The following is a 15,188-nucleotide window of genomic DNA, read 5'->3' on the forward strand; positions in this document are numbered from 1 at the left end:
CTTTCTGGCATATTTGCTTAAAGTAACCTCTCCGATATTTATCTATACATGATCAATATTTAGTCAGCGATTATCAATCTCTATGATCTATATCGATACCCAGCCCTAATAATAATTAATCAAGGCAACAGGATCAAGGTATTATTTTAAAAAGTTTTCAGTGTTGATATATGAACTATGTTAAGCTGAGCTTACTAGATCAAGAAACATTTCTCTTGATTCAGACTGAAAGACCTGTGGCAATTAAGAATAATACTCTAGTACTTTTCCATCAAATAGACTGACAGTCAAATGCAGGATAAGTATACAAATATAAAAAATATCTAGGATTTTACTAGATTTTTTACTTATCCTGCATTACTTCTTAATGCATCTTCATCCGACAGAATCGGTGGAGGGCATACCTTCAGATGTGGACTTTCATCTCAGAACTCTGTTTCCTCAGCTGTGTGGTTGGCTTTGAGTGACCAATCCATGTATGGGAACCCTGTTTCCCTCAGCCTGTCTTCAGCTGTAAGGTCGGCATCAATGACCATTTCATGGGTGGGAACCAAGAAGTCATGTATGCGGTGTGTCTAGGTACTACGCAGCCATACACAATAACCTTCTCAAGTTAAAGTTGTAGACTGGTGTACCGAGCCGTATGCAAGTGGGGCACAAACCTTACAGTTCAGGGCATTTAAGCCAGGGGAGGTTGAGAGGCCGGATCTGGACTTGGAGGCAAGGTCAGTGGTTGTAGTAGTGGTAGTGTTTAGTAGTGGTGACCTGTCGGGCCACTACTAACGGACCAAAACTGTGCCTTGCACATCCTCCAATGCGACTTCTACCAGGTAGTGACTGGTGAAGACTGTGTTTGATCGCCAGAAACACACACCCATGATGGCACGTTGAGAGAAGTTGCTGTGTAGCGTCATTGTGGAGGTGACCGCCCGGATCTCATGCGGCTTGTTGGAGCGAGGGGGGTCCAATCCCGCTACCTCGTAGACCTGGAGAATGATGGCTCGTAGCCAGGGGGTGATTGTGTTGCAGCCGACTTCTGCTCGTGAGGTCGCAGATACTGGTATGAAGAGGCGTCATCTTTGTGTACGGGGCTCCTTCGATTGTCTGATGCAACATGACATAGACGGAGCACTTGTTAATCTTCCGCGCCCACAATAGAAGATATGGGAGGGATGAGGAACTATCTATCTGGATGTCCTGGGAGTTGAAGTCCCAGCACAGTCTGAGATACCCAGCTCTGTGTGCTCCATGCTCAAAGCAGACGCACTTGACGTCCAAGGCATGTCGTTTGCTTGTTTGTTTGTTGTTTAACACCGCACTCAGCAATATTTCAGCTATATGACGTCGGTCTGTAAATAATCAAGTCTGGACCAGACAATCCAGTGATTGACATCGTGAGCATTGATCCACGCAGTTGTCAGCGAGCAACCACCTGATCCCATTAGTCGCCTCTAAAGACAAGCATAGTCCCCTTTAACAGCAAGCATGGGTTGCTGAAGACCTATTCTACCCCGGCTCTTCACGGGTCTCCAAGGCGTGTAGTGTAACTCATTGACACGGGCTGCTGTAGGGAGCGCCAGTAGGAAGACCCTCCTTTTCGTCAGATTGTAGAATGACATCGCCTTGAGCGAATCGAAGGGTGCGTCTCTCAGCTGGTGGATGAAATTTCGCCTTTTGGTCTTCAAACCTGAATGAGCGGAGCAGAGCCTGTAGTTCCAGGCTTTTCCTCATGTGCCCATCTTCCTGAACTGCCAGGACGGATATGAGTGCCACAAGGTAACTCGTGATGGTACTACCCTTGAGCTTCCACTTTTGGTGAAGATAGTGCATGAACTCGGCCTGGAATTGAGGCGAAGTAGTAGTGGGGTCTTGTTGTTTGCCACTGCAAAAGCCGTCAAAGGATTGCAACTTGTCGTCATAGAGGCTTTTGGTGGTTGGAAGATGTGCCATCGTCATGGCCCTAGCCGCTCTGGCCAGTAGCCCTTAGCGTTCAGTGATCTCTGTAAATGGACCAGACGTGAAGACATAACTTGTCTGGTCCTGGTTGTGGCTGCCTGCTGTGACGGTGGATCAGAAGGTTTGGCCGGTCTGGGAGTGGCAGCGGGTTGGAGTTGGCTAGCTCTTTGAGGGGTACAGAGAGGAGGTCAAAGTGCGTCTGGAAGAGGCCCCCGATGAACTGGAGGCGATTTGAGGATGTCAACTTTGACTTTCTAAGGTTGATCTTCTACCCATCAGGTACTGGAGCCGGAGGGTTATGTCCCTATGGCGAAGTAGAGCGACAGTGTTCCAATGTTTCAGGAGGCAATCGTCTATGTATGCCTCGAACTGAATGTCCCGGAGATGGAGGTTACGAGACTATTGGCTTGGTAAGCCATGTGGATAGCCGAAGAAATTCTAAATGGGAAAACCAACCATTGGTAATGGACTCCCATGGAGTTGTATTGCAGGAATTTCCGGTCGCCGGGATGTATTGATATCCAAGCTGATGAGCACATCCTGTGCCTGGATCTGGGATCGCAGCAGCGTGGTCATCTTGAAGTAAGGTGGACATGCAAGTTAGCGCTTGTTGAAAGCAGCGAGGTTGTTAATCATCCTGTGTTTGCCAGGAGTCCTTCCTGGGTACAAGGAAGATTGGTGAATAGAAGCCCGGTGTTATGGCTGGGGCATGTGTGACCTCTATCGCTTTTTTGTCTAGCAGCCCGGAGATATTATGGCTTAGTAGCTGCTGTTGAGTATGGGGGGGTAGGTGTCCACTGTAGGGGACGTCTTGAGTGTCGGGTCGTCTCTAAGCGCCAGCTTGTACCTGTGTCAGATGATGTTGGTTTACTTATGGGTCCCCCAGGATCTCCCAATTCTGCCAGAATCGACCCAGTCTCCCACCTATTGGAGTGTTGACAATTTGGACGACTGGGGGTGGGAATTCCCATTCGTGTGTGTCAGGCAATTCAATTGAAGTCCCGACGCAAGTGGAAGCGTTGGGACTGGTATGAGCCCGAGTACTTGCCTTTACCCCTGCCTCTGCATGGAGAGGTTGAGGTGGAGCCCTGCCCCGTGGGTGGAGGAGTTGCGTCGTGCCTGGTAGGAGCCAGATAACCAGGACCTTGAGAGCCATCGTCTCGGGCGAAGGCTGATACTCGGGAGTGAGTCTTGGAGATCTGTCCATTAACTCTTTCAACACCGTAGGCCGGTTATCCGGCCAAGAAGCATCGAGTCCGCAGACACCGTAGGCCGGTTATCCGGCCAAGCCGTAGACACGTCAAAATAGTATATATTTTTATGAACCTACCTGTAATATCATTCATTTATTAAATCTATCACATTTCACAATGTCTGAAATATACATTCCATTTCAATTTATCATTTTTTATAGATAAATTAAAAAATTATTCACTATTTCTCGCAATGTTATTGAAAATAAAATTCTCGGACACACATTTTGACAACGGGTCCACATCGAACATGCCAAAGAGGAAAATAAAGCCGTTTAACAAATCTTTAAATATATTATACACAGTAATAAATATTTCTTCATTTTACTGAGCGGACAGTCGCTGTTATCGGGAAATGGGTGATGACAGAAACTATTTATAATTCTTTTTAAAATGATTTTCCAATAACGTAAACAATGAAAATAAAACAGAAATAGGTACGTGGATATTATGAAATCATATATTTGCCGAAAATCATCAAGTTTTCGCTTCCTTGGTCCTTAATCTGGATGTTAACAACGTGTTAGCATACATTTTTTATTTACAACAAATTTAATTAAGTTGTAAATGCATTATTTTAAATAATGTGAAAAACATAACTTTCATATTTATAAACCATAGGATCAGACCTTTCAAATGGTGTATAACATGTAGTAGCAAATATATTTTACAAGCAGGTATTTTCTTTGATAAATGTTGGCTTCATCTATCACACAACAGTCTCTGGGAAGTAAACACTTCTGGTTGACTGGTGTTGAAAGAGTTAAATAGGTCAGGAGAGGACCATGGTTAACGAAGGAGATCTCTCTTGAACTCTGGGTCCCAGTCCGATTGAGCAAGGTAGCCTAGGCGTCTTGTGTTTGTAAGCTCAATCAGGGCTGCACGAATATGGGAGTGCATATGCTTGACTTGTTGCTGGAGGTAGGATATGACGGTGGTCAGGTGGTCGATCATATGAGGGTTATCCTCCGACAAGTCCTGTAGAATGACACCATAAGTGAGAGAGGCTTGAGAGTGTGGCGAATCTTGATCTCCACATAGGTGAGTCTATTGTCAGAGGTATTGAGGTGGAGGGGTTGGACCCAGTCATGCGGTGAAGATCCTGATCCAAAGCATGAGCGTGGTCCATGACCTGGAGATAGTGAACCAGGTAGTCACCTTGTTTGTAGCATGTTGTCTGAAGGACAGAGTAAGAGAAAGTTTGCTGAAGTCCTCATCCTGGGCCGAAATCATGTCCTTGATCAGCAGGTCCGTTGGGAGCAAGGTAGGGTCCAAACGGATGGCTGTCATGCTATCGACCTCTAGGCCAGGAGAGGGAGCAACTGTCTCTAGTGTGAAGGATAAGTAAAAAATATAACATATATCAGTTACATATTAATACTTTACCATTATCTAAGAAGTTGTTCCATTTCTTCGCCCACTGTACCAAGTCCTTGGCATACTTTCTTTCAATCTCGCTACGTTGTTCTACCAACTGTCTCAGAGAATCACACAATTTGTAGCCATTGTCACATCTCTTCACTGTCTTCATGAACTTGCCCAACTCCCAGAAGCTATCTGAGGTTGGCATCACAACTTCATCGGTCACAGACATCTCTGCTTGTGTATGCTTTCACTGGAATCTGCAAGAGAAACCACCTTGATGTCATTCAGCCTTACAACCTGATCTTACCGTCAGCATAAGTCTTCTATGTATACACCAAACCAAAATGCATATACATAGTCATGATAGGTATGGAATGCAAAAGATTATTAGAAATTACTAAATTGTGGAATCTTTGCCTCTTTACATCCTGATAAAGATTTGAGCCTCAGCAGCTTGGCCTGTGCCAGCAGGGGTGATTCACCATATCCAATGGTTCCCCTTTACCACCGACATTCAGTGACCATGTCATCTGGAGCTAACCTAGTAGTTAGTCATTGTTGAAATTCACCTCTCAAGAAAAATACCTCATGTGTGTCACATCCAGATAAAAAGGCAAGTGTAAACAAACGTTGAAATTCTATGTTGTACTTTCAATAACTATACAGCTTTATGCATCCAGGTTAATGTGCAACTGAGGAAATCCAGTCCCCAACAACACTAAATAATCGATTTGCTAACTGACAAACTCAGTACAAGACTGGTATCCATCTATAAATGCACACAAATTGAAAAACAATACTTGTAATTAGAAATTTGATCATCTTTTTGCAGACAAGGTTGATTTTTTTATTATTAAATGTTTTAGGTAAGTGTTGGAATCAGGTACATGAGTGGCACACTGTTCAAAGTTAGCCTTTGATGTCAATTCACACATATGTGTAACTTGCGTCTCATACGCAGAACCCTTTCACTGAGATGTCAGGTACCTTAATCAAATTAAGGTTGCAAAAATAAGCAATTTATCATGTTTCATTAATGCTTCAAAATATAACTTAAAATTAAAGAAGACTTTAAAATGTGGACTATTGTCCATCTGGAGAATCTTGACCATGTATATTACGCCTGCCAAGTTACATGCAGCGCATACTACCTTCGCAATACCTCTATTCAATGACAAGATTGCATACTAAGTGATCATTCTGAAGTGGTGATTTTAAGCACCAGCAAGACTAATGATGGCATTGATCAAGCCATCACTGAAAAAAGAATCCAACTTGTCATTCTTGTCAAAAAGCCTGAAAATATGGCTAACATCTCATCGTGAATACCTTAATCTTACATGACAAATTCCGGTCTGCCTATAGACATGATAGAGCTTGTCATAGAGAAACATGTCTCCTAAGCATTACAAATGATTTTGTTTTCTCAACAGACTAAAGGAAACTCAATCTTCTGTGGAGGGAAAGCTATATTCCAAATACAGAAGTATTTCAGAGAATGAGTCTGTTATTTGCTAGAGGCCAGCAGTACAAGGTGCATTGTGAGTACAAATGCAGGGTGTACTTCATTCAAATGTTTGCACATTTGGTGATAGTCGGTTTTAGGCACGATCATAATGAATATGTCAGACGAAAACTGCAGTGATAATCGTAGGGAGTGATGGCCCTTGAACGAAGGAATACTTGTTAGATCAGAATGGAAGTTCAATCGACAGGAAGTTTCAGGATCTGCGGAGTAAATTACATGATTCCGGGCAATCCAGCATCAATAAGATCAAAAGTTGAAATCTGGTGAACGTCATCAGTTCAAGAGAAAGGGAAATGAGAAACATTTGAGAACAAGTCGGAGAATGCATCCGGACAGCCTCTAACGAAATGAGGAACCAGAAGTACAAGAAAGTGAGATGATCTTTTGACAAAGGGGTGGTGAAAAGGGCATGGGAAAACCAGAAGGAAAATATAAGAAACCCAAGCAAGTTGCTGATGCCATTCCAGCAACCATGACAGTTCTCTGGAACAGCGGGCCTTGATGCAAGGAGCCTGGGCATTGGAGTGCTAGTGTTTTGCAGTCGCAATCTCCGTTTGGATATAATGGAAATAAGTTAAGTACATTTGTGAATGAAACTGAACATGAATTAGATTGTTAAGATTCGGATGATGACCTTGACATTGAACTTTTTCAGCATTCGCTGGGTCACGGTAACTCACTCACTTATCGAGGTGATGTTTCCAACACTAATTATTATATTTCAGATCCAGAGAAGAGCAGAGCAAGGTTAGGTTCAGGTTTAGGTTTACACACACTTTCGGAAAACTATTACAGATTTGAATTACATGTATAATCTTATGTAGTTAAATTTGGGAATAAAAAACATTTTGTCAACATAACACCAAGGCATGTTTTCAAAATAACAAATCTGCAAGAGACATTTCAGAATTTGTTTCAGTTAAGGATTGAAGTTGTATTTGTTGACATTCATCAGCTGATGAACGTCAACAAATACAACTTCAATCCTTACACTAACAGTTGTACCAGTGAAGTTAGCATTCGAAAGAAATCTAGACCTGGCTGATGCTGAAAATGGATTGATATTAACGTTCTGTGAACTTTTGGTGTGTGTTTGAGTCATACTACGGCTGCTAATGGGATTACCGCTTGAGGCGGCGTGGTTGTATTTCCTGAAGCAATTCGTGACAGTGTGAAGCTCAGTGATTTCTTTTGGTAAGTCAAGCATTCTCTGTTAAAGCTTCAAATGGACGCTTTTTTTCAGTGATCCGACATACATGATCTGTCTGGCTTCAAAGCCTGCATCATTCATAGCCTGAATCTATGTTGCTCTCAGTTTTCTCTTAAGATTTAAGTGTTATTTTTAAACATTGAGGAATTCCACGAAAGTATCAGGTCTTTGAAAGGCATTTAGAAGTGACATTCATTCAGCTGATGAGTGAGTGAGTTAAATTTTAAGTCACATCGGCAATATTTCAGCCATATCGTGACTATCAATAGTTAAACATAATACATATATTGAAACTTGTATAAAAACCTGTCAACAAAGGACAGTAAAATTACTAGATTCATCACAGAAAAAGATATAAAACTAGTATGGAATTATAAAAGAGAATAGCACTATACATAACGATATAAGATAAAAACAGGCTGTAGATCGTCAGCAGCTGAAGGTCGACCACCATGCTAGGGTCCATGGGGACTTACAGTACTTTTGCTACCTGCATTGACCCCAGCCGGATTTACATCATCCCTTCAGCTGTTGGCGATTATGACAAATTTAGCCAAAGTTAAACGTACAGATATATACTACTGTTAAAAACGTGGTAGAAATATATATACTTTGAAAGACGTGGTCTTACGTACCCTCTCAGGGGGACAATAATTTTACACTACTTCAACCCCCTTCGAAGATACAGCCACTAACAATCTCAGTTATCAAATTTATTTTACCAATTATAAAAACTATACTATATATACAAAACATATCAAGCAGGACATGCTTGACGGTGATTCTTTCATCACAAGGGACACAAAATGGAGGTTCCTCACCTTTTAAAAGATATTCGTGTGTATACCTGCTATGGCCAATACGACATCGTCGCATAATGACCTCTTCAAATCTGGACTGACAGCCCAGTAACCAATATTTGGTTTAATTTCATGTAATTTATTGATACCGACTTGGGAGTCCCACTTCTTTTGCATCAGATAACAAATATAAGATTTGATTACAGGTTTATAATCAGTGTATGGGATAAGAAGTGGTGTCACAGATTTGTTGAGTGCTGCTTTTGCAGCAGCATCAGCCATTGAGTTGCCTTTGATGCCCACATGAGCATTAAATAATTCAATAAGTTTGATAAAAAGTGGATGTTGACATGAGATGTTATGGATAGCCTGCAGGCAAGAAAGAGAATCGGAAAATAGGATAAACTTCTGATATTTTGACTGTTTACTGATATATTGTAAAGCTGTTAAAATGGCATTGGCCTCAGCTGTGAAAATAGAACTAGTATCGGGTAATCTGGAGGAGATAGTCCTGAATCCAATGACAGTGGCACTAGCAACAGCGCCACTATCCTTGGATCCATCAGTAAATATAGATTTGTAAGTATAATATGTGTTTCTTAATCATTCAGCTGATGAAGGAGTAAGAATAGATATTATATAATATATATCTTCCTCCCTTAAGTAGTCCTGAATGTCTCACTCGATTGACAACGTAATGATGGGACATATTGATGTTCATCGGGAAATGAACACCAGTCAGCTTCGTAGTGTTCATCTAGGCAAGGTTAGTCGATACTGCCAATATAAAGAAATAGTTTCTTTTCGGCAAATAGGGTATATTCAGAATACAGAACAAGACCAACAGTAGTGGGGATAAAATTGTCAAAAATAACAAATGCTGTTTGATTCTAGATCAAACAACATTTCAAAATGGAAAATATTGGCATGTTAAAACACTTTTGATTGCAGGTGCTTGGTTGTTCTCATTTGACATTAAATCTGCATAACACCACTTTCCTATTTAGGCAGAATCCACACCATTCCTGGGCTTCACATGGGAGGACAGAACAAGCGTTTTTATACATTCAATGTTCATCCGGTTTAAAAAATATGTATTAAAAAATTAACCAAGCCATTTACAAAGCTGTGGAGATACACACAGGAGGCTGCTGGTCTGCATCGGTGATGAACTGGCTGGCCAGCTGGCAGTTTCTTCCTATAAAATATGCTCTTACTCAAATCTGACAGAATCTGTCTGTGTACCTGAGATACAGCTTTGTATAGGTGGACAAACTGTGTCTATGAATAATGTTATAATGACACAACAGAATTACATTTCAGATTTGTCTACTATGAAGTTGAGAGCCGAGGTAGTTTGTATGCACAAGGTTAACACTAACAGAGGCTGATATCCTGGAGCAAGCTGATATTATGGAGAGACAGGCTGAATTCACACTGTGTTTTCCCTTGTATTTAAACTTTCTATGGGGTTCTTTCTCAGGGTATGGATTTGACACACATTATAACGCAAGTTTTGGAGTCCAGGGCCCTGTTCCACAAAGCGATCGTAGCGCTATGTCTGTCGTAAGTCTATGTTAAAGAATTGGAGTTACGATCATCTTAGCGCTAAGATCGCTTTGTGGAATGGGGCCCTGGATGCTAAGCGGTGGACATTTTCCAAGTTTCATGGAGTAGATTGAATTGAGCTCTTTCACTTCCATGTTTGATAAGCAAAGTGGTCATGCACATGAAAGAGTGCCACACCATGGGCGTTATGGTATTCCCAGACAGAATTCTTTTCATTAGGGAGTTGGTGGAGAAGTACAACCCCTGGACAAACTCAATCTGGACTATCTGGACTATCTGGACAATTTGGACAAAGATCTTTAACATCCTGTGATCCTTCACTGTGAAACTTTCTCCCAGTTGAACTCAAGAGCTCTCCTCTCTGTGTTCACATCAAGGATAAAACTCACCTGTCACAAATACTACTAACCCGTGAAGATCTGGTCTTCATCAACCCATGCTTGTCGTAAAAGGTGATTAACAGGATCAGGTGGTCAGATCAGATTCACTGACTTGGTTGAAGCATGTCATTGCATCCAAACTGCGCAGATCAATGCTCATGATGTCAATTAATGGATTATTTACAGACAGTCTTCACATAGCTGGAATATTGTTGAGTGCAACGTTCAACAACAAACAAACAAATACTACTCCTGACTTTATCACATTAATCATGTACTCTTCACAACCAACATCGTGAATAGAAGATAGTGACTAACAAATGCACTAATAAATAGGCTTTCAAGCAGAAAGGCTGGAAGCCATATCATAATCAACAACGTTAAGGCCCTATTGCACTTGTTCTATTTATTATCATTTTTTATTCTGCTGTTTTTTGGGTGAGAGATACTTAAAAAACCAGTGACCAGAAGGTCTCCAAGAAATTCAGCAAGATCTGCAAGAATCTGAAACAGATACTACCAAAATCTCATGGCTCAAAGCTCAAGGTCTAAGGGCAGATAATTCAAAGCTAATATCACAGAAACAAATAGCCTGATAGCTTCAAATTTTGTTGTACAGCAGCAGAATCAGACGCCCATCAATTTTGCATCAACTATCCGCATGAACATGTTAAGGGCTCTGACATGTCTGACAGGTAGACAAACACTAATCCTTTTCACTACAGAGGATGATGGAACTAAAGCCTGATAAAGACAGATCTCTTTCTTCTGGAAATACTTAAGATGTACATGACCCCGCAACCTCTCTGCTGTGTCTCACCTATCCATTCTAGTGGCAAAAACATGTTCTAGGGTGTCTACATAGCTCTGGTCCTGAAATACTCAATTCAATAACCACTAGTAACTCAGCTACCAGTGGTTTGATTTTGACCAAATTATTTTCTTGTACGTTGACTGTGATTGTTAACTGCAGCCTTGTAGCTCCAAAGACTCCAGTGAGAAAAATATAACGTAATTCATGTGAAACCTTATCTTTTAACATATTGTTCCACACCTGATCATCCAATATCAATTTGCCATACATGGCTTTTCAGCATCATCAGACACCACTCACATCTAAGTTCTTGTTTTCAACTTAGGTCATCCCATTTTGGCAGCATTTTGGATTAAGAATTAACAGTGTGGATTTCATGTGATTTAGGATACAGGTCTTCCTCAATGTCCTCCTCTGAACATATTTGTTGATGTTCATCTCTACATGATTTCTAGGTCAACATTGTTCCCAAAACTATCATGTGACATTGTCGAAAAATGTCATTTGGTGGCAAAAAAAATTAAATCATACGTCTCTTCAATTTCTTAGAAATTTAGCAACAAAAAAACACTGAAATTGACATTCTGAATCTATATTTGATTTCCGGTTGTATATTTTAAACTCTTGTGCAGTAAAGATACTGAATAGAAGCCAACAAATACACAATTAAGCCCCTATTTACTGCCTTTCAGAGCCAAGAAGGGTGTCAGGTACACCTTCTGCAATAAGTAAAACTAGACAGCATGTATTCCCGCTATGGAAAACAGAGTTCACAAGTTCTACAGGAAAAAAATATCATCCGCAAAATGGACTACAGAAACCTAGCGTATGTGCGCATCAATGTTCTCACCAGTGATGTGTGGTCGTGTATTAACTGTCTGACCACATCTCAGTCTCAGCCAATACAGTCTGTGAATAATACTGAATATACAGTGCATAAAAGTCTGCACTCTAATTGCTTCAACCGACAATGACTTGGGAGCAAGCCTGTAAAGGAGAGGACAGGTAAGCAGGGTTGTTGACTTCAACTGTTGATGATCCCGTTCGTAGTGGCGGGGAAATGTGTGCACCATGTCAAGGGGGAAATAGAGTAACCTCCCTTAATGTCCAGTGACCTGGTTCCACAGCTGGTAGGCGCAGGTCTAAATGGACTTCTGGATGGATACTTGACACACTTGGAACAGTGCCATTATGGACAGTCTTTTCTGATTAAAAAGGCCAATGTTCGTCAAAATGGACAATCTGGTGTCACCTGGCGGATGATAAGAAGACGTGTCTAAAGAGCTCTGACAAAATCTTGACTTTGCTAAGTTAGTATTTGATATACTGTATATCACTGTATATAATGCGACTTTTTCATATTTAGAATTAGGGGAATGTCAAGGGGGTTCTTCTTATACACAGGATTGAAGAGTTGTGATGTTTTTTCCCACAACACAAAGACAGTACTATGAGCATGTAATACCATGTCAACAAATCGTATTCGCCATAATAAGTGCCAAGAGTGCTCTCAAAATTAAAAATAGGGGGCTCTTATTAGAATATTATTTTGGTGTAAAACAACAGAGTTGAAAGATCGTAAATTTCATGGTTTATGATGATATCCTGAAATGTTTAAATACGACAGATATATTTTTCCAGCCTTTGCAGACTACGCTACCACAAGGCCTGTGCCCATAATAAATATTGTAAAGCAATCCTTTACCTAGGTAGGAGTACACCTGGTACTGTGGCCCGTGGTCTGTTGGACAGTCTTATACATAGAGTAAACCAGCTTGATAAAATAATAAAGTACTGGGTGAGGTTACTAAATCAGGAGGATAAAAAGGTGTACAAATATCAATATGATATGGATGAAGGCAATTGTTGGGCATACAAAGTTAAATCCCCATTAATAAGGTATGGATTTGGATAGATCTATGTGTTGGAGAAGTTGGGTGAAGAAAAAACGTTTTTACTTCTGTTCAGGGAATTGCCATTGACAATCAAAAGTGGATTGAAAATCTTGCCCTATTTCCCAATTTGGATTTGTAAAGAAGTATTAAAGTAAGAAATAATTCAGAAGAATATTTGTCAAGTATTAAAATATCAGTGTTCAGAATTGCACTGTGTAAATTTTTCTGCTCAAATAATAATCATATGATGGATGAAGGAAAAAATTAAACATTGCTCGAAATAAAAGATTATGTCCATTTTGAATAATTCCATGTATAGAATCAGAATTTCATTTTTGACCGACATGTCTATTTTATTGTGACCAAAGAAAAAACATTCTCCCAAAGTGTTTTATTATACATGCTACGTTCCATAAATTTAAACAGCTCCTTGTATCACAGGATCAATTTACTAATTGTCTATCAAAATATGTTTTCCTTGGTATGAAAAAGCTTGTATATGAACAATAGGGTCTGGCCACTGGTTCAAAATGTTCATGAAACTGATTGAAATCTGACTATATTTAAGTTGGACTTTTCAGGTAATTAAGTCAGTGTAAATTTTTAAACAAAGCGTCAACAAACTGATGCAAGTTCAACACATTCAGATCTTAACATGTCAGCCAAATCATCTAAAGGAAAATATGCTCATTCAAACATCACACTTATGTTTATCAGAAAAATCTTTCTGTGAAACGATGCATCATAGTGATGTATTGCCTCTTATAACTTAGAATGTTGCGGCTATTCTGCAAAGCCACACACCATAATCAACACAGTATCAACTAAAAGGGAGATAACTTACACAAAAGTACAGGTGCGGATATAGCACCATGAAGGCATGGGAGACAACAGACAAGGCAGCCTAACATAAGCTCGCATCAATTGAGATAGAAATAACATCAGGAAAATGCTTCAATGAGAAAATTTATGCAGCTTTATGTATTTTTTGTATATACTGTACATATGCTGTAAAGATGTCTCTAATGTCTATACATGGTGTATGCATGATCAATAGTCAGCTGTTCATAAAACTGCTCAGAGGGGAGGAACATATACTGTATTACGAAACGTGAAGGATGGAACGGTTATTTATGATGCTAGATTGGAATGTCCTTTCCAACAATGACAAGATGTCCATGTCTACATTTACGAGATAGGCCTAAGGCTTCTTACTGACTGTAGAGAGCAGGGTCAGTCAATGTGGGTGTGGCTGGCTTGCATGCTGCTAAGGCAAGCCATCCTGCTTTGCAGCTGGCTAGATGGCTGGTCATGCATGGCTGGCTAATGCCTGTACTATGGAATTTCAGGTATGGCTGACAAACAAAGACCTCTGACCTATTTGTTTGAGTGGTTGGCTGACAATCAGAGTGGAGTTGTCATGTGACCCAGAGGCTCAGCTTGAGTCAACTGTGTGACCCGTCAATCATGACAATACAGAGGTTCCAGGACTGGAGATGGTATTACAACACACAGGTTTCATTGTCTTCTCCCACAACTGTGTGTTTCTGCACTATTGACAAAGAGTAACCAATGCCCTGATCACTTTCATGAAGTATATTGATTTGACTGTTTACATCAATGATGCAATGCAAAAATGAATTTAAATTGGTTATTAATAATTTATTTCTCAAAAACCACGGAGCATGCTGAATCAAAGCAATTCAATGCATCACAGCTTATTGTCCATTCTTATCAAGCATATTTTGGGTACTAATCTGGATGACAGGACAACACAACAATTCAATTGATGACATGCATGCTCAATGTTTAATCACTTTCTGGAAAAACAGAAAATTTTAAGACATATCAACAAATATTAATGCTGTAGCAAAGATGATAATTATTTACCATTGTCAACACATTTGCCAGTCATAAATCTTTCAGATGTAGTCAGTACTAAAAGCATGTAGCGGACATAAAATTTCCGACTCCTGTGATTGGATTCGAACCAACGACCTGATGATCAAAGACGCTTTATCCACACGACCAAAGAAACCAACACCCGTCTGCAAGCTGACAAGGTTGAAAGACTTTATCTGTTGCATGACTCAATGCCCAACGACAACATGTGCAAGTGGATAATACATCGTCACCAACATTTCAGCAACATCAGCTGGCTGACATCTGCCAAGTCGTAAGGCTTGGACCAAGTATACTAACAGTCATCTTCCCAAGGCAAGAGAGTTAAATGACTATAAAATACCAGTTTCCACCCTTGCCTTGCCTAGCCTGGTATTATGGAGTTACATTTTGGCTGGACTAACGAGTCTATGCATAGTCAAATCGAAAAGGTGCACGAAATCAAAAACCGGTTTGTAAACTGTCATGCAGATTTCTGTCGATTGCAGGATTTGCAAAGCATGTACACCGGCAACT

At 40.4% G+C, this 15,188-nt stretch overlaps 1 protein-coding gene across 2 annotated transcripts in view; it reads right to left on the reverse strand.

Moving 5' to 3' along the window:
- Positions 1 to 15,188, reverse strand: part of LOC139466658 (protein kinase C and casein kinase substrate in neurons protein 1-like) — a 73,475-nt gene that overhangs the window by 49,476 nt on the left and 8,811 nt on the right. For both annotated transcript variants that reach the window (XM_071248246.1, XM_071248247.1), the window contains exon 2: positions 4,596 to 4,831. In XM_071248246.1, coding sequence (XP_071104347.1) covers positions 4,596 to 4,803 — 208 coding nt within the window. In that variant the 5' untranslated portion in view covers positions 4,804 to 4,831. The remainder of the gene's footprint in view (positions 1 to 4,595; positions 4,832 to 15,188) is intronic.

This window comes from Haliotis cracherodii, unplaced genomic scaffold (genome assembly GCF_022045235.1).
Source record: "Haliotis cracherodii isolate W230 unplaced genomic scaffold, xgHalCrac1.p SCAF_19, whole genome shotgun sequence".
Taxonomy (NCBI): Eukaryota; Metazoa; Mollusca; class Gastropoda; order Lepetellida; family Haliotidae; genus Haliotis; species Haliotis cracherodii.